Below are 19,318 nucleotides of genomic sequence, written 5' to 3' on the forward strand. Positions count from 1 at the left end.
CGCCCTTTGAAACACAGCCACAGGTGGTCTGAAAAGAGGCAGCAGTAACGAAACGTAAAAACCCTCCGCCGGACATGGATGCGTGTTAATCGAACAGGGGATGAGAACGTTGGAGCGGTCGCGGGTCAGACAGAAAGATTAATATCCGATTCGATAGCGTTCGAAATAATTGCGATTGACAGGGAATAAACTGGTCGCGATTGGAACCGCGTCGCGACGTCGGTGGCCAGACCACGTTAAACCGCGAACCGCGTCGAAATTCCTGTTCGCAGTTGTGACCTCGTGTCACCCCTCTGTTCCACGTAAATGTACCGTGTTAACTGCCGCGCGACGGAAGCTGCGAGTTTCCAATGATTCGATCCGTGATGTCTGTGGCACGGTTAAACGACAAGTGGCCCGTTAAAACGAAGGAATCGAATTGTGTCGTTGAAATTTAATCGGCTGTGCGGACTTGGCGTTCACGGGATAATCGTTTTCGATGGCTTACCGGATGCGGTCGTCGTGCCACGTTTGCGGAGAAGATGCGATCGTTCGACTACGGTTCTCCGTACGTTGTGTTTCTGAACCGCGAGGAAGAATGTCGCCCCGAAATGTTTGAATGTCGAAAGATGTTGTCTCGAAATTACTCACAGCGATAAATTGACAATTCTTCGTAAAAATTTATAGGTTTGTGATATTCTCGGCGACTTAAATGATTTTTGGTAAAGTGCACGGATGAAAACTTGTTTTCTCCATCGCATTATGCACGTATCTTTTCATGTACCTTCCATCTTCATTTCTTTCGCTAAAATTGGACACGACGCGTTATGCGAGTTGCTTCCATGTACGAGACGATCGATCATAACGCGCATTACACATTATTCTAGCGTAGCAACGTCGTTGAAGCCAACGTCGATGTTTGATCGTGAAAGGGATGTAATTTTCATGGAGACGCAACGTCTTCGAGCCACGTGCACGATTTCTACGCGCTCATTGAGCAACGGAGACGTTGTTATATCACGTTGCAGCTGGTTCAGCGCGACGATTTTTACTCGTTCGTTGCATCACGAGATAATAACCCAAAGAATTTCCTCGACGAGTATGTTCGTTGCTAAATTGGAAATTGTAATTGGCACGGTATTCTCGTAGAATGACGAAAGAAGTTTTTTCCCAGTTGATTCTGGTTGCTGTCATATTTTACTTACTTTGTTTCCTTAACGAACTTTAAACATGTTTTTATACCATTTAAAACGTTCAACACCGTTAAAATCTCAAAGACGACAAAACAACGAAAATTTTCAGGATGTCAAGTATCGTATTAATCGTGTTTCTTCTTTGTTTATTCCTGCAACGAATAACCGATAGCAATGAGCTATATTAAACGCGCGATATCGCAAAATAAAGCCACCTTGTAATTACTCCTCTGTAAGGAAACTGAGCGTATCTGGATTGAAGTGATTTCTAGCGAACGATTCTAGTGATTTCAACGCCCATAACACGACCGGTCTCTCGACTTTCTCATGTTTGATGCAGTAGAGACGTAATAGTTCTGCACGATTATCAGCCGTAGCTACTAGAAGTGAAATTAACTGTCAATAGTTAGACATTTCCATGCGTACGAGAGTTACGCAAACGACTAGCCGATAAATTCCGTTGTTATCTAATACGTCTAGAACTTTAGAATTTACAGATCTATCGTTCTTCGAAATGACGAGCTTGCTCGACCGAGTTGCAAAACTAAACAGGTTCGCAACAACCATCAAGAACTCTTTTAATCCGCGATTCGAGCAAGTGGTCTGTCTTAACGAACTTGCTTCGCGTACATTTCACGCCCTTCCTCGGGAATCTTGTTTCAATTTTATCTAGACACATTCAAATCTTAGATCGACTATCGAAGCTCTTTGAATATCCGCAGAAAATGAACGGAATAGAAACTGAACAAGAACGTCGTACAGAATATCGACAAGAAACGAGGAAATGATTGATAAACTATCGAAGGAAAGATAATGCGATTTACGTCTACGACAAAATTAACGTTATAAAACGTTATAAAAAATAGATTCTTCCGAAAACAAACGAATAATACGTCGCTAAAATCTCTATCGAGGATAACCAGCATTTCTAAAGATCGAAGTCTTTATTAAACGTCGTTCTATCGTGAGTATGTATACGCGGGATAAACGTATTTCATGAATGTAAATGAAGCTGCGTGGAAGGAAAAGCCACGGTATCGACGTATTCGTAAGAGGGTGAGATCGATGATTTACTCGTAGGGGTGACTACTGGGAAAACGGATACGCGCGCTATGTTTTCTCGCAGCTCGCATTCTTGTCTATCAAGGATAAAGCTTGACATTTATCGTGCGAGGCCAAAGCCGATAAAGCGGATTTCAGGACGGCAGACAGAAAAGTCGCGACCCGTTACGCAACTCCACCAGAGAAGCTTTATTGCAAATTAGCTTCTCCCTTTCTCTACGGAACGAGGAGAAGGATCGCGAAGGTTTCAAGGCGGTGAGAAGCGAAACTCGCGATTAAAGCTGTATCTGACATAAGCCTTAAACGGTGGTCTATTTGGTACCGACAGCCTGATTCAAATTTACAAAATCCCTTGATCGCTCGCTAAATACCGGAAACGACAGACATCTTTCCGCAAATCTCCGAGACTGTGGGAAAGAGACAATTGGCGCGGCCATGACTTAAACATTTTATGGTCTCAAATGGAGTGATTTTCGAAGTGACAATTTATCTTCCGTAAATTTCCAAAATTCTCGAAGACCACCATCTATAAGGGCAATGAATGCGAATGATAAGGTATCGAAGATTTTGATGAATTTTAAACGCATTTCCAGAGAATTTCTCTGGACGATGATTCGCCTTTTATAAATATCTAAAGCTCTGCGAAATAAATCCATATGGACAATGGAGGTGGGTAGCAAGCGCTTAAAAATTTGATAGCTGTTAAATTATCTAAAATGCGCTTTCTAATTTTCGGTAGTTTTGCAGCTTTATCGACTGTGTCACTTGTCAAATGTTACTTTTGCTTCAAGTCCACTCGCTGCACCTTTCAATTTCCCGGAAATAGAAATTTGGCGACTCCATTAATCGTAGTAAACAGACCTGACATTATCGATCGCTGTCGTTAGATTCGAGGCTATAATATCTTACATTGAATCTTGGTTATGCGATATTTCAGTATCGTATAATATATTTCTTGCTGAATTCACGCTACCTCGTTATTTTATGCTTTAAACAAACGAAGTTTGTCTCGTGAAATTGGCACGAGTCCCCGTTCAAATATCGTTGCGCGTGAGAGTTGTAAACTCGCCAAAGTCGAGAAGTTTGAATAAAACTTTATATAGAAATTTTCTCCAAGAGATTCGGCGTAAATTTTTTAAAATTAAAAGGAAATTCCCAACGCTATCTACGTTCCCGAACAAAAAGATATCGCATGGTACAAATTGGGAAAATTTTATTGAATAATAAAAAGAAATATACAAAAGTATGTTTCATTAACTTAACAGATAATTTTTAACGTACGCTATGTAGCTCCGAAGCGAAAATAAATATCTTTTCCTGCAAAATTAGAAATAACGATTCGGTCGAAGAAAATGACGGCACATGCTGCAGAAAAATGAAAAATTACTTATATTTATCAAAGATATTGTCATGTTAATATTTCCTATAGTTTTCTTTATTTTTTTACTACCGCTGTCGTTCCTCTTGCTGACGATCTAAATATCTTTTTCGACGATGCATTTGTTCAAGTTATTTACATTCTGCAATTGCCGTATATTTTGATAAATTGCTCCTATCTTTTAAATTTGCCGGCCATTGTAAAACTTTGATCTTTTTCTAAAAAAAAGTGCGTCTTCGCCGACTATGCAGTGGACCGATTAGCAGCGACATTATCCTCTTAGAATACGGAGCTTCGCCCTGCGATACGCGTTTCACGTGCTAAACCTTCGATAAATTATTTAATAACTTGCGAATTTGCATCTAACAAGTATTTGTACCTTGTATAGTGCTCTCGCAAAGCGTTGGACGAAAAAAAGAGGAAAAGGTTAAATTTGCAATGCAAACATTTTCCAGAAATTTTATACCATCCAAAGGAATCATTCTCCCTCTGTGTTTCATTTCGTTTCTATCGCTGATAAAAGTATAATATAGTCGCAGCTATTGATATATCGATTTATCAATTACCATTCGATTATCCAAATGGTCGCTTCTTATCCATTCGATTATCAGCTCTGCGAACACATCGAATAATCGCTAGGTTTTTCGTGACAGTCGATTTCATCGGTTCGCGAATCGTTAAGTCCTGTTGCCTAACTAATTGCTGTATAACTGACTGTTCATTATCGTCGAATCGAATATTAATTAAATCAACCGTCGTTGTACGCAATACGCTGTGACAATACCGAAATTAACGTCTTTTTACGTGTACGGTTGGCAAAAAGAGGATATTTCACAAGATGATTTAACATCTTTCTAGACGAAATTTGGATTTGACAAGTCATTTGTGAACGATATTCTTCCTTCTCGTTCCTTCGTTTTCGCGTATCAATTTCATCGATAGATGTTTGTTTTAACGATCGATAGCACATTTAGCAAATACGTTGGAACGATTCTAAAAATTTGTTCATAGACGGATAAGTGGAAAAGCATTTGTCGAAAAAGTAGAGCCGCGAAAGATCAAGATCGTTGTCAATCGCGTTCGATGCTCTATGATCGTCGTCAAATTGAAGATTATTTTGCAACGCGATTATCGTCGTAGTTTCCTCAGGTGCGATGACGCAAACGTATAAATAGCTCGCAACAAAAGTAAAAAATTTCGTCATCGCATCGCTAAACGGTTAACCGATGTTCGTACACGGTGTAAAGGAAAACCTAAACTAACGTCTTACGTCATTTGTATATATGCGTACACGTATATATACGCGCTATTATCCAAAAGTACGTGCTCGCTCAACTTATTATCTTCGATAGAATGTAATTTAGCTAGAAGAATTTCTAAATTGAAATATCCAGGACGATATTATTTTTTATTACTGCCGACGTGCAATATTATGACGCGTGAAATTTTATTTTTAAACTTCGATGCCTGCAATTCGGAAGTTGGAATCAATAAACTTCGCATATTACGCAGCAGTTTCGTTATTTAAAAAGTTCATTTCATTGACCGTTTGGTTATCAAGTTATGAAGAAGATGAAGTAAGTATTTTCAAATTAATGGAGGGAGACTATCGCGATTAGTATTGACAATAATATTTTAAATCATTCGTGTATCATGTATTCGTGTAATAAAAAAATATTTTCAGTATCATCGCGTCTTCCGACCTTTGTACGTCTTATGTATCGTTACACGCGTAAGCTATGAAATGTACGTTTAACGTATACACAGTCGGTCGGCCCTTCGCTGCAAACCGTAAAATTCTCGTTTCGCTTAAACCAGAAATCGATACACGAAGACGCATATGGCAGCGTAATATCAGGGCTCGGTTAAATGGCGGAGCGGTTAGAGCAGAAGGAGGGAAAGGTCGTCTGCGATCTCGCACGAGGCGAGGCCTAGACGACGAAAGACAGTGACCCTGTGTGAGATCCTGTTGGGAAGGGGTGACGTTATCCTGGCGGGATCGATCCAGCCGCAACTGGAAAAAGAAAGAAGGCCATTCGACTCTGGTTTCGTGTATCGCGACTCGTGCTTTCGATTTCTCGATTAGGGTAGTTCTCTTATCGTCCTTTGCAGCCTTCGCCGAAGATGAAGGCTGATTTTCGAGCGTCTGCCGCTCGTAAAACCTGCGTCTCTACCAGACGAACGAAATAGGGGAAACAAAAATGAAGTAGACAAGGGCGAGGGGAGGGGACGATTTATTAGTCTACGTCTATCCCCGCTGCACGGGCATATCGTATTTCAGTTTTCACAGTGGCGAAGGGTAATCCTCGGCAGGTCCTTTCCCGGTTTACTCCCCTGCAAGTTTCTCTCTATCGTTTTTCCTTCGTATGCCGACACTCGAGAATTTTGTCCGCTTCGCGATTAAATCTGAACTCGGAAATACGGATTGATTTTGAAGTTAGTAGAACGCGAGTAGATTCGACAATTTACTTGACAAAATTGTATGTGAGAAAAATTCTGCACGATTCGGCAGTGCTTCGCGCGATCCGAATAAAAATAAAAAATTCCTCGCGATCTTCCTGTCGCTTTTACCTTTGATCGACCGATACACTCTCGAACGAGTTCGATCGATCGAATAAACGAAAAGTTGGTCCGAACGAGATCGACTAAGAGCGTGGCGACGATTAGAAGAAACGGTGGAATCGCATCGGTAACGGGAAACGGTACTCGAAATGGCGGTGTGTGGACGAAGGGCGGCGGAAGGAGAGAAGGCTCTCGCGGTCACGTGTTCGATTTGCTCACGGGTCGACGGTCACCCTACGAAATTCCCGGTGTCGTAGCTCGATACGCCCCGGCTGGTTGGCCTTCGAACCACCTAGACGCTCGTAAAGGCCACCCCTCCCCAGAAAACTCGATTCTTCTTTTCCACCCTCTCGCTTCATTTCAGCTTTCGTCCACAGGCGACACCCAAAGTTCTCGTGAACGTCCGCTGGTTTCAGACACCGCTGCGAGCAACAGGCCCCCTTATCGACCGTGTTTTCCGCGTATTCCATGCCCGTTTCCCTGCCAACAACCCCTCGGCTATTCGATGCCGCCTTTCTGCCGTACCAGAGCTATCTGGGATTGCCAGGGTCGACCAGTCGCTGTTAAGCAACTTTTATTTTGCCGATTGCGTTCTCGTGGCTCCGCCAAGGGTCGCTTCTAACAGGGCTGCCTAGTCAGGGGATGGTGAATGTCGATCGGTCGAGGGGCTAACGACGTCCGATGGCTTCCGATACTATCCGAGAAGCTTATTCGTCGCGAATCTATCTTTTAGCGCGCATCTACGAGCAAGGTAGATATCGAGCCAAAGGACTTTCCGCTCGAGACGAATCATAGGGGTGAAAAAAGGATGCTTCGAGGAGGAAAGAATTTGCTAAAGGGATACGCCATTCAGACAGTTTCTAAAAATCGCATAATTCTTTTACTTCTTTCTTGCGCTTTAGCCGTGTAAAATATCGCGTTAGTCGGCGGTTAAAATTCGACGTTCCAATGACGTTGCAAAGATGAACGCACAGAAAATTTGCCAGCGAGAAACGTCTGGAAATTTCTCTTAGGTTTTTCTCGAAGGTACGTTTTCTGACTCGACACATCACGGAATCTCTCATCACGAACGAATACTCTGATCAACGTATACTACGTTCTGTCGTAGAGTTTGTTCGATATCTCGGTTATTTAATTTTCTAACTGCTGGTGTTTTTACAGTCACTAAATTATTCGAAAACTTCTGCGCTGCAAGTTTAGGCGATAGATTCGTACTTACGAATTGGAAGAAATTTTCCACTTTAAATATTCCGGTCTTTGCGTGTCTGGTAAAAAGTGTTTCGAATATAGCGAATAACTTTGCCATTTTCTCTTAAGCTGAACAGTTACACGAATGTCGTCTAAAAAATCGAAATTTTTCATTTTCTACTTACAAACGAAAAGTTTTAGATATTTCAGGGTGGTGTATTTCGATGATTAATGGCACGCTCTATATAGTAATTGTTTCTCAGATCCGACAGTTCACCTTGGTATTTTATCACCATTATAAAATGGAAGGACGAAGGCAAACACGAATGGCAAGCGGGGTCGAAGAGAAAGAGCGAGAGAAGAAAGCGAACGAATTGAATTTACCCGTTAATCGTTGCCCGCTTCTGTTCCCGTTTTGCTCGTCGCCGAGTAAACGGGCGTCTGGTTATGCATCTCTCTCCTGTTTTCTATCCTCGTGCAGCAGCCGAGAAGCGACGTTGATTAACGAACAGTACGCCGGCTGCTTTTTCGAGATGCCGTTCTCTTGTCGCCGCTTGTTCTCGCGTTTGATTTCCACACGTAGCTGTCGTTTTAATTTGTCTGCTTAAGCCAGACCGGCAACTGCGCCAAACGATTTGTCGCAATTTTTCTGCACGTTGATAGACAGGACTTTTTTACGCAATTAGTAATATGTCCTGATAATTAGCCATAACGACGATCGTTTTCTGCTCGTTTAATCGATTTTTATTTATATATATTTTTTAATTTACGGACAACTTTTAGTTCCGCGTGATCCTAATACGTTACAAAAAGAAGACTATTTTTCTCAACTACGAAATTTTTCCTTTAGCCATCCTAGCTTAGCGATCGTGTCAATATCGCTTTCGTTTTAACCGAGCGGAAGACTTTTAACGTTTGAAAAAAATCTGCAGCGGGAAATCGAAACTCGTTCTCGAGAATTAGAAAGGTTAATACCGTACTAAAATACTTTTATAATATCAATCGATATCGAGCGACAGCTCCAGTTAATCGAGCAAACTTTTTTGTTGCTACTAACGCTTTCTACGTTATCAAATCGTGTTAATAAATCAAGAAATAACGAATCGTAAAAGACATGGTGAGAAACTGGCTGCGATTATTAACGAACAGCTATATCCTTGTATTCCGTAGCGCAGGTACATTGTCTCTGAATTAATAATCTGGTTTTTCCCATTCGTTCCGCGCTCGTTGGTCGTCGCCGAACAAAAGTAACCTCGGAAAAGTGGCTTACATTTATAAGCTTATTTCAGCATTATGTAAATGCGTTGTACGTGTCCGCGAACGGAATTTCGCGGGGATCGGAATTTCGCGTTGGCAAAGTTTCCTTGTTAACGTTAGTGCGAGCGAGAGATCGGTGGTTGGATCCTGTTGGAGAGCATTAATGAACATCCGACTAGTAAGTTTAAACAGGTATTGTGAAGAAAATTAATGGCCGGAGCATAGACGCTATTAGAGGGAAGGGCGTCTTGTAATTTTGTCGCTTAATTTTTCTCATCAATCAACCGTGGTTTTCAAACCTCTTTCTTCGTCGTGTCAATACACTTTTAGAGTATAACTCAGCCTGTCTTGCCAATCTTTTCTGTTTTTCCGAATATACAATTATCGTTAATCGCGTGAACGAACGATATCAGCAGGGGAATATATTAGGTCGTCCGAAAAGTTTCTTTCGTTTTATAAGAAGATAATGGATGCACATTGGCCGTTTTATATTATTTTATCGAATTACGTATGATCCATTTTATTCTATCAAGATAAAGATTACAACGTTCGACAGATCAGGGTTCGTGTTTGTATAAAGATGCGTCGTTGTAAAAGACGTGTCTGTAAAAGAAAGACACTTTTCCGACAATCTAGTATATTCGTCGAATTTAGAACTTTAAACTTTTCGGCTACAAGTTATCGTGTCTTTGAATTGATACACTATGCAGAAAAATGTGAGTTAAAAAGATATACTTGCGTGTTATGTAAATGTGACTGAATTAGATAAGCTTCCGCTTATAGGTACAACATATAGAACCGAGATATGCTAATAATCGTAATATCTAACGGATATCTCAAAAGTTATACCACCCATAGGGCCCACCGCCACCGACTTACCCTGGTTTCGTAGAATAACGATACTTAAATGTAACTTAGATAACGTAAATGTAAAATATCCGCACGAGCCGAAAGCAACGCAAGCTACTCAGTCCGAGATTTAGCATATTTGTCGTCACAATGTATTGGAGTATTACGTTCGCAAATTACGTTTCCTACTTTTCGAGTATCCTTCTAAAACTTATTTCGAGTGTCGAACCGAATCGTTTAGCTCGATTATTCGATTATTTTATCGGTAACGAAGCAAACAAATACATGACAGTCCTAGATCGAGATACACGCGTTTTTCCTTGATACTTTCCCGTTTTGGCTTAACTGTTTTAATTTGAATTATTCGTGTATTTTATATCATCGGAGTGAAATCTAAACGAGCGTAAAAGTTATACGCGAGATATCAAGAACAACCGTTTAGAAAGATCAGAGGTCCCGAAACTCGTAAGATTCGCTCGCGGACCGAAAATCGACGAAGGCCAGATTACAAGGGCAAATCTTGAAAGTAGCGAAACGAGCTAAACGCACGAACCGTCTCGACGTTGGAACAACGAGTTAAACGATCGTAGGAGGAATCGGTTCCACGAAACGGGGGCGATACGGAAATTTTCAGCTGGGTGGTAATTACGGTTGAAGACACGTACGCTCCAGGAAGGCTGTTAGAGAAACGGCGCGGTCGGAGGAGCGTGTCTGTATGTAATTCCTCTTTCCACGTTCGCGAACACGCCATGGTCGAGTCCGTGGAACGGCGTCGCCCGATTTCGACGCGGAACTTTTGCTAGCCGAACTCTCTCCGAGGATTTTCGAGGTCGTCGGTCGCAATCGGGCTAGAAATAAACTTCTTGCGACGAATGGACGGGCGCATCACCGGTCAGGATCGAGTTCGAGTTGCATTATTAGTTTATTATTAGTTGTCTCGGTAACCGTGTTCTTTTTTCTTTCTTCCTTTTCTACTCTCCTCCTCGTCTGGCGTCGACAGTTTGTGCACGGTCTAACAGACAGCGTGTTAATTGCCTCGTCGTTGAGAAATTAACGGGGGTGAGACTCTATCGAGGTCGTTTTTCGTTTCTTCTCTCTTCCTCCGCTTCTTTTCGTTCCTTCGTTTTTGTCGTGCACGTTCTTGTCCCCGGATTTCCCTGTTTCCATCGCAGCTGTTTAAAGTTTAATTGAGATTTCCCTCGCGCGTGAAAGTAGGTAGATCTTCGACGAGTTTTAGTTTAATTGGATATGATATTTGATATTCCGAGAGTAGGGAACACGTGACAAGCCACGGTTATCGTTTATCGTACGGCTGAGATTGTACGAACCGTCGTAATTCGATAATATCGTCGATCAATAATCGTACGTTACGTCAAAATTTCGTGGTTCGTATCTTTGAACAGACTGTTCCTTTTCTTAACTCTGTATTATATCGATGTAGACTTTATCGTCAGATAACTTCGAAATCGGAAAATCTACGAAATTGTGACATCGGTCTAAATCGTTTAAACGACGAAAAAAAGCAACTAGTTCGCCGGGCAAAAGCGAAACGAATTAACCCGTTTACCCAAGCGGCAGGCCGTTGCCGCAATTGTGAAACAATTACGAAAGAAATTCGTCGCGTGATGGGGGTGGAAGCGTTTCGCTGGAGGCGGAAGCTGGGAACGTTGTCGCACGAGCGCGTTTCATATCCGTTTCGCCGTTTTCTATTTCCGAAAAGAGGTAAACGGGAATGAACGCGCGCGCGATTTAATCAAATCCCCGGCAAACGAAACGGAACGTAACGCGCGTTACGAACGCGTCGCGACAACGCCGGACTCGGTGAGAATAGAATTATATCGTAAATTAGTTTGTCCGCAGTTGGAACGTACATGCTAGTCGAAAGTCAGTCAGAAAATCGAATGAACTGTCGCGATTTTACAGTATTATACGCATTTGTACGAACAGAAACGAATATTTGTGAAATTATTTGACTTACGTGCGCTGGCATTGTTGCGTCCGATTTGACAATTATATAATGCGTAAAACTTATGTATTAAGTTGTCCGGAAAGTGTCTTTCTTTCGCAAACGTGAAATCAAGTGTGTGAAATGTCGCGGTGATTATCTCGACAGAACAAAATCTATTATTTCCTCCTAAAACGAAAGAAACTTTTCGGACAACCCGATACAAGTAATATCTAATACGATCTACAGTCGGTTAGAAAAGTCCAATAATCTGGATCTTACAGAATCGTGTAAAAGTTAAGCTGACTCTCGATCTCGCAACCTGGTCTCGTGTCTCCCAGTTTCGCATACAACGTCAATCTCGAAGAATCGCGGCGCGCCATCGATCGGAACCACGATACTCCAATTAAACCGACCTGTCTTTTTACAATCGCATAGGACTTGGATAACATTGCATCATCGAGAACGCATCGAGAGCCGCTGCGTTGGCAATCGGTATCGAGAAACTTTTTAATTGCCAACCACCCCCTTTCTCTTCCTCTTTCCCTCGCCTTTTTCGCCATCCATTTCCTTCTATACGTCACAGACACGCGTATTAAGACGTTAGGACTGCTATTTTTATGTCTCATTTTAATAACCACATTTATTAATCGTATAATCCGCTTTAGAATTGCAAAATACCTAGTTATTCGCATAAAAATTCGCGATGCAATAACAAAGATGCGTGTTATTTTGGGGTTTTTTTATCTCTTCAAATAAAATTATTAACGCTTCCCTCCCTGCCTCTCTTCTTCTGTGTGTGTGTGTCGTTAAAACGCAAGTCGAAAAGGGAATGGTTCTCCTCGAGGACGAGGAAATTAATTAAGGTGCGTGGTCCGTTCGTTGAAGGAACGGCGAAAGAGGGGCTGAATTCCAGCCGACGGAGCCAAAGAGGAAGGAAGAAGAAAAAGGAGAGGGAGAAAAGTGGCCATCACGCGGCGGAATAATCATAGCGGAGAAGGCCGCTGGAAAAAGCTCTCTTCGATGCTCGTAGAAGTCTGGAGCTAGACCACCCTGCGAGTGCTCCGCTCGAATTAATCGCTTTTCCTTCTAACTGCTTCCGTTTTACTCCCGGAGTCTTGCTTCTCTCTTGAGCGTGGATTTCTGGAGACGCTGCCTACCGGTTTGTCCTCGTGCGTCTTTAACCGCGAAATTGTGAAACCTCTGGGCTCTCGAGTGTGCCTAGAAGGGTTGAAAAATAAAACACGGTGGAGCATCCGAGTTTGTGCAATCTCTAACTTACACAACGATCGAAGTACTTCTACCGAAGTTACGCAAGCGATCGATTTTTTTTTTACAAAAGTCTAAAGTAACGTATCGCTATAGATTTCGATAATTCTTAATAAAAATCGTTTCGATCGAGTCATCTCGACTCTTGGCAACTCGACACTTATCAGATTCACGGAGGATATAGCGTTATAGATCTCGACGATCTATAATAAAAGTATTGCAATTTACTTATGTCATGTTACGTGTTAGTTGGTTACGTTAGCCGTCGTAAAAGAACTATGCCAGGCTGTAGTCGAGGATGGTGAATATTATGATGCGCGATTTGTTCGATATCGCACCTAAACAAAAATACGTATACTATTCGTTTTGCGCAAATAAAATCTTGGTTACGCAAAATCAACTATTTCGGTAACTTCGTAGCGAAATTTCTTGGACGCGGAGTGTTGCCCCGTCTAATGGACACGATATTTTACTTCCCTGTTCCCTCTTTAGGGAGCACGGAAAGAAGATTAGATCAACCCTCGCAGGAAGGAACAGACGCGCACGTATAGACAGTATAGGAACACTTAGGCGCGTGAATCTTCTTCGTTCCGTTGGGGTGACTCAGCAGCGCGGTGCGGCGGTCGCATCCGTCTCTCGACAGACCACTCGTCGTCTTTGTGGGCGTGTAGTACTCTAGCGGCACACAGTCATGGCGAACGGCCCGAATTAATTAACGTCGTTACGTTACGTGTGCACCGACGCTGGCTGGCCGACGCGACGCGCCGCTTTGATCGCGGGAACACGTCGGTGCACGCGTTCCGACTGTTTGACGCTGTAGATTGTGTCGCGTGCACAGCCGGAAGTCGTGACTGCTTTTCCACGGACGAAGATCGAAGTTAATGCTGTCCTCTGTTGCTCGACGTGACACCGACCTGAAGGCACGTTGAAAGTTTCGACGTTTGGAAAATAATCGATCGAAGCTGTACACTGTACAGGGTGTTGCAAAAGATACTGGGAATATTTACGGGGTCGATTATTCACGTCAAAACGGTGAAAGAAGAACCTGCAGGAAAAATGTCCTTTGGCGCTTATTTTTCGAGTCATAAACAGCTTTCTTTTACGTTAGAAATACGTATAATAGTACGCAACAAACATTGTTTGTAGATATGGTCTGTATACATTGTTCGTGGATATTCAGTGCGGTGCGTTATCACATCTGTCTATTATATCATAATATACGCATTGTGTGTCTATTCCTTCGCAATAGCATCGACTATCCGCAAACTGTCTGCAGATACCCAGAAACTTTGTTATCACACACGTGTCTGCAAACATTTTCTATAAATCTGGTCGTACTTTTACGGGATTCTCTGTCCCCCTGTCTCTCTTTCTCTCTTTCTCTCTTTCTCGTTACTGGAAAGCGACTTTCTTCTCTTCGTATTTCGATTTTAAAATAGGAGTATGCAGAAGTATATTTTATGCGCAAAGTTATACATAAGCTGGCAATAGCCATTTTGATCCACAAAGACCGAGGGTCGTTTTAAATTACTGGTGCAAGGTATTTCGACTTCTCAACCTCGTACTCTATACTTTTAATAATAATAATACAGAAAATAGACAAACGTAGTATTTCGCAGAAATATTTATATTTAAGAACATTTATATTTACTGACGATATCGTTGCTCGCTATAACGATCGCGAAATAGACACGAAACAGAAACTGCATCGGCATACTTCAAAGAACTAACAATGCGACCGTCTCGATATCCGTAAGACATTTCGAGCGTAAAATTCTTGCGGAATCTTGATTCAGCCATTCGTCTCGCGTTCCGGCGGTTCGATTAAACAGGTGCTCCAAGTTCAAAGATACGCGAGATATCGGGTCTCTAAATCAGGCCAGCTGCGCGCATTTAGCCGGACTTTTCCTCCATAAAGTTCCGAGTCGGACGTCCGAGCCGAGGGGGATATCGGTTGGTCCTGGTAATCGGTTCCGAGCGAAAAAATTCACCGCTCGCTTCGGTTAGGTTGAATTCCATCCCCGGCACGAGAATCCAAGTTGGCTTCGTAGACGCGGAAAACGGTGGTCTGGCGTCGAGTGGTAGAAGGAACTTTTTGGCGATTCGTGCGGTGAATCGTAGCGACGTTCCCCTTCCGTCTTCTGGAAACGAGCATTCGAAAGAGCCTGATATTTTCCACGATGGTACTCGTGACTTTTTCCTTTCGCGAAAGGAACGTCGATATCCTTTGCTCGAACCTTTTCTCTATCTTTTTCGTCTCTTGTAGCGTTTTCTTCCTTTTTCTATCCCTCTTCGCCCCCACCAGATTTTTTAGTTTTCGAGACTGTCACTTTCTGTCGCTCGTCGTTGCTCCGTGCTTCGCCCAAATCGAACGATAAATGTGCGCGAAGAATTACGGACAAATCGAAGATCTGGCTTATAGTTAGTGACTTTGTGGGAGTAGATTTCTGTTTAAAGCGTACGAGAAACAGTCGAATTTCAGCGATTCGGGGCTTCTGGTTTTATTTGCCACGTTGGAATCACCGCCCACGAATTCCTGTTAATTTATCCATGTCGAGACGTTATCTAACCACGGACTCGCCGATAAGCGTTTTTAGCGTGGAAGATACTCGCTGATGAAAGACCCGTTTGGTACACGCGCAATGAAATTTTCTCGATTTTTGATTTGCGTTTCAGCGGGGCTTTTGTTATACGCGAGCCTACGCTGCTCGCGTCCGATGCTGCTTATGCGAGGTATTACCGTAACTATCGTAAATCATTATCGTAAATGACCTAAGACTTCTGGACACTTAGTGCACTACAGTATGTTACGCATCTTGCATATATTTCACGCCATATTAGTTACTTGCATTAGTGACGCATTCGTTGCACGCGTATCCTCTAAATGAATTTATGTCACGGAAACGACATTGCAGGCGAGTTTGTAGCTTTCGAGCTACTTTCGTTGCAAGAATTTTAATACGAAAAATCTACGCGCTTGTAGAAACATCGTTACAGACAGCATGATCACGGATGAAACGACTTACGCGCCACTTGCGAATTCCGTGAGTGGAATCTACGCGAGGCTGGCAGGCTGACGTTTGCCTTTCGCTGTCTGGCCTTTGCTACCGTGTAAGGAAAGCAAGACGGATCAAAAGGATATCAAAAGGATATCACGCGTCGTTCTTCTCGCGCTTACTGGATTTCTCTCTGTACTCGCGTCTCTCGATAACTTCGTTGCACTTACGGTTCATCGCTGTTTGTCACCACGGCCAAGGTTTCCCTAAACAAGATTATAGATGCTTCGTTTACTCGTTTGATTTCCACTAGTAATTGGATCGAAGAAGATTTTGCGCTTCGACCAGTTGATTTAAGAGGAAATCGATAATACTGAAATTTGTGACGCAAATTTGATAGAAAGTTAGAAGCAAAATTATCAAAGTAATCGAAACGACAGATTCCTAGTTATTCGTAGAATTTGTTCGGGTATCCAAACTTTTATTTCGAGTAATAATTATAAAGCGAATTGAATTAAACTGAACGTAAGAAGAAATTTGATTCTTTGCTTGTATATTCGTCCGTGTACATACTTTTTGTATCGTACGAACACCTACGATCTACTAAACGTACACTCGTCTAATGAAATGCAAAAAACGTGTAAAGAATGGAGTCCATCGACGTGTCTTTCGAGAGACTTCGGATATCATGTAGCGAGAAATATTGTTTACTTTTTTAATCTAAACATCTCGCGGGGGGGGGGTGGGGTGGCGTGTAACCAAACAGAGATTCGCGTATCACGAAATCGTTATCCTGACATTGTTCAATTAGGTTTGCAGGCTTTCCTGCTCAAATCTCATCAAATCTCACACGTTCGAAGACACCTAAATTCACCAAAAGCAATGATTTTTCCTCGTACATCTTTCGTTTCGACTTCTTTGACACGAGTTCTGTGCTTTAGTCGTCTAGCGTTAAAGATTTCAAAACCCAGGCTCTTCTTTATCCCAGCCTTCGCGATAGGGGATTCACCGCTTTATTTCCACCAGTCCATCCATTGCCGTTTCTCTAACAATCGACGTACATCAAACAAACCAGGAAGGAAACAAGGAAAAAGAAAGAAAGAGAAAAAACAATAAAGAGGGAGAAAGAGTAAAAAAAATAGAGGAGGTATTCGCGGAAACGGAGTAATAACCGTGCACGTATGACGTCAAGAAACACAGAACATAGTACACGTTCCCATTAGAGTGGCAATGCCGCACTTAGCCCGGTGCACGCTTGAAACAACTCTCTCTTCCCCATCCCTACAACCCCTTTTCGACCGTGTTCTCTCTTTCCGGCCGAAGTTGTCGGTGGTTGGCATTCGCGAGTCTCCCAAGACGAGCCACGGAAGTCCCTTTGATTATTCTCGTGTAATTTACCGTGCAAACGATGTTCTGAAATATTACCGTGCTTGCAGACGCAAATTCCGTCGGGGTAGGACGCCGACGACACCGTCGAGACCGCTTCTCTCTCCACGCGGAATTACTCGGTCGACGGTTCCGCGCAACTGACTTCAACAGCGTCGTCTTTCTCCTTTTCCCTTCTCCTTTTTTCACATTCTCTCTTTCTCTCTAGTTTTAAAAATCCTCTCCTTTTCCTCGTCTCTCAACCCTTCTCTGTCTCGTGCCTCACGCACGCCGATTTTTCCCCATATTTTTCTCGCTGCGTCCTCTTCGCTTTTTCCATCCGCGTTTAGTCATGGCGATTCCTCCGTCTCGTCTTCTTTATTTATGGTTTTCTATAATTGGTCCACCTGGTTTCGCTATGTCCTCCTGCTATCTCGTACTTCTCCTCTTGTCGTTTTATTATTCGCGCTCTCTAGTTGGATCATTCTGGTTTATCCCTCTATGCTGGTATTTAGTGGCTTTTCTGAGTCGTTTGTTTTCTTTGTTGTTAATTTTTACGGCATCGTGAATTTCTTTTTCCTTAGCAAAACGAACCAACTCCGTCTAATTAAAACATTTTTCATTTCCCGCGTTAGCTTAATTATTTACAAATACAGGAATCGCGGACGAATTTTAACGAATCTTGAACGGATTTCAAAGTGCAGTAAATTCTGCACGGAGCAGTCAGCGATATTTTCGAAAATTTTCCAGGGAACGATACTACACCTCATTGATCGAACGAGGAAGAAAAGATTTGCCGTGATCGGGACACGCGTCAGATGCTCGTTGCCGTATTTTCAGGTTTTAACGCTTGTCTTCTCAAATTCTCTTATCGTCGTCTATCTCTTTCTCGCACGATGCCGCATTTCTTTCCACGCCACACACCTTCGATATTTTAACATCTCTCCGCCAATGGAGCAGACACAGTTTTGATTTCTACTGTCTTCCTTCTTCCATTTCTCGATGTAAAAGCTCTCTCTTCCGTCATTTCTTCCTCGTATCAAAGATATTGGTGTGCTGGCCGTTTATTCAATTTTTCTTATTTTTACCACTTCCACTTGTTCCCGTATTCTATATCGCCCTTTCACGCCACCACTTTTATCTCCCTTTCCGTTTCTCTTTTATTCAATTTCATTCAGTCGTTGCCTTTTCAACGGTCCGCCTTCTCCGCTTATTTTCCTTAATATCTCTCCATCCTCTATTTCTTGTATTTCTTTCACTTAACCACCTTTTTCGTTTTTCCACGCCATACCTATTTTCTGCGCTGACCTAACCTAACCCTACCGCGCATAAAAAGATACCGCGTGTCTGGAAACTTTAACCGATTTCTAACAAAGGTACGTAAATTTTGTATCATCTTGTCAAAGACAATGTGTTTCTACGTTTCTCCGTCCACGTTGTTATATCGTCCATCTTCCGTTCGTACGTTCTTATGAATATGTATATCATTCCCCGCTTACCTCGTTGTGTTCCTGCTACACATATAAATCCATAATCCCGCGCGAATAAATCTCTACAATACCAGTGCCGTTTCTTTTTAGTCTTCGTACCTTCGTTTGCGTTCCTTTTGGCCGCCGTCTTTTTCTCTTTTTTGACGCTTGACGAATTAACGGCAGGTTCCCCGGATTAAGCTGAATTCGTCGTTAAGCGAGGGCCAAACTGGCTTCTCGAAAGAACTCGCTGCCGAAAGACACGGCGAAAAAATACGCTTTTCTCGTGGCTGAATTCGCGAATCGGTCGGATCCTCTTTCTGGAATTGTTCGTGTCGCGGAATTTCGTCTGTTAAAAATCTGTTTAGAGTCTAGGCAGTGAAATAACGCAAAATTGGGCAAGTACAATATTATATAGAAAGGGACGAATAAAATACACGTAGAGCATGTATATTTTACTTTATTTTTACTATGAAAATTAATTGGAAAGGCTGTAGGTGTTTTCATATTCCATTTTTTGCTAGAACGATCAATACCGCTTTGATTGTATTACTAATTAAAGATATTGTACGCGTTTGAAATTTAAATTTCGAAGTCGTTCGGTAGTTTGTCGTAAATAAGCTGCCAAAAAACTGTACGCAAAAACGATGAACAAAATATACAGTGTATGCTGTAACATGGAAAACATAAAATAGGAAAAAAAGTAACGATATATGTATCGAAGAGAGAATTTAGGTGAATTTCCCGTAACGCGATGCACCGAGGGGAATTCCTGAAACTCAACGGCGTCACTTTATTCCGGATAA

The 19,318-nt window shown here is 42.3% G+C and overlaps 1 protein-coding gene across 4 annotated transcripts in view; it reads left to right on the top strand.

The window, feature by feature from the left end:
* Positions 1-19,318, top strand: part of LOC100642496 (RNA pseudouridylate synthase domain-containing protein 2) — a 171,051-nt gene that overhangs the window by 74,647 nt on the left and 77,086 nt on the right. Inside the window, exon 1 of one of the 4 annotated variants that reach the window (XM_048410633.1) lies at positions 5,061-5,189. The exons of the other annotated variants lie outside the window; for them this stretch is intronic. Within the exon in view, the coding sequence (XP_048266590.1) occupies positions 5,076-5,189 (114 nt within the window). The 5' untranslated portion in view covers positions 5,061-5,075. Of the gene's footprint in view, positions 1-5,060; positions 5,190-19,318 lie in introns of those variants that run through there. 4 annotated transcript variants of the gene reach the window in all.

The sequence above is a fragment of the Bombus terrestris genome, chromosome 11 (assembly GCF_910591885.1).
Source record: "Bombus terrestris chromosome 11, iyBomTerr1.2, whole genome shotgun sequence".
NCBI classification, from domain to species: Eukaryota; Metazoa; Arthropoda; class Insecta; order Hymenoptera; family Apidae; genus Bombus; species Bombus terrestris.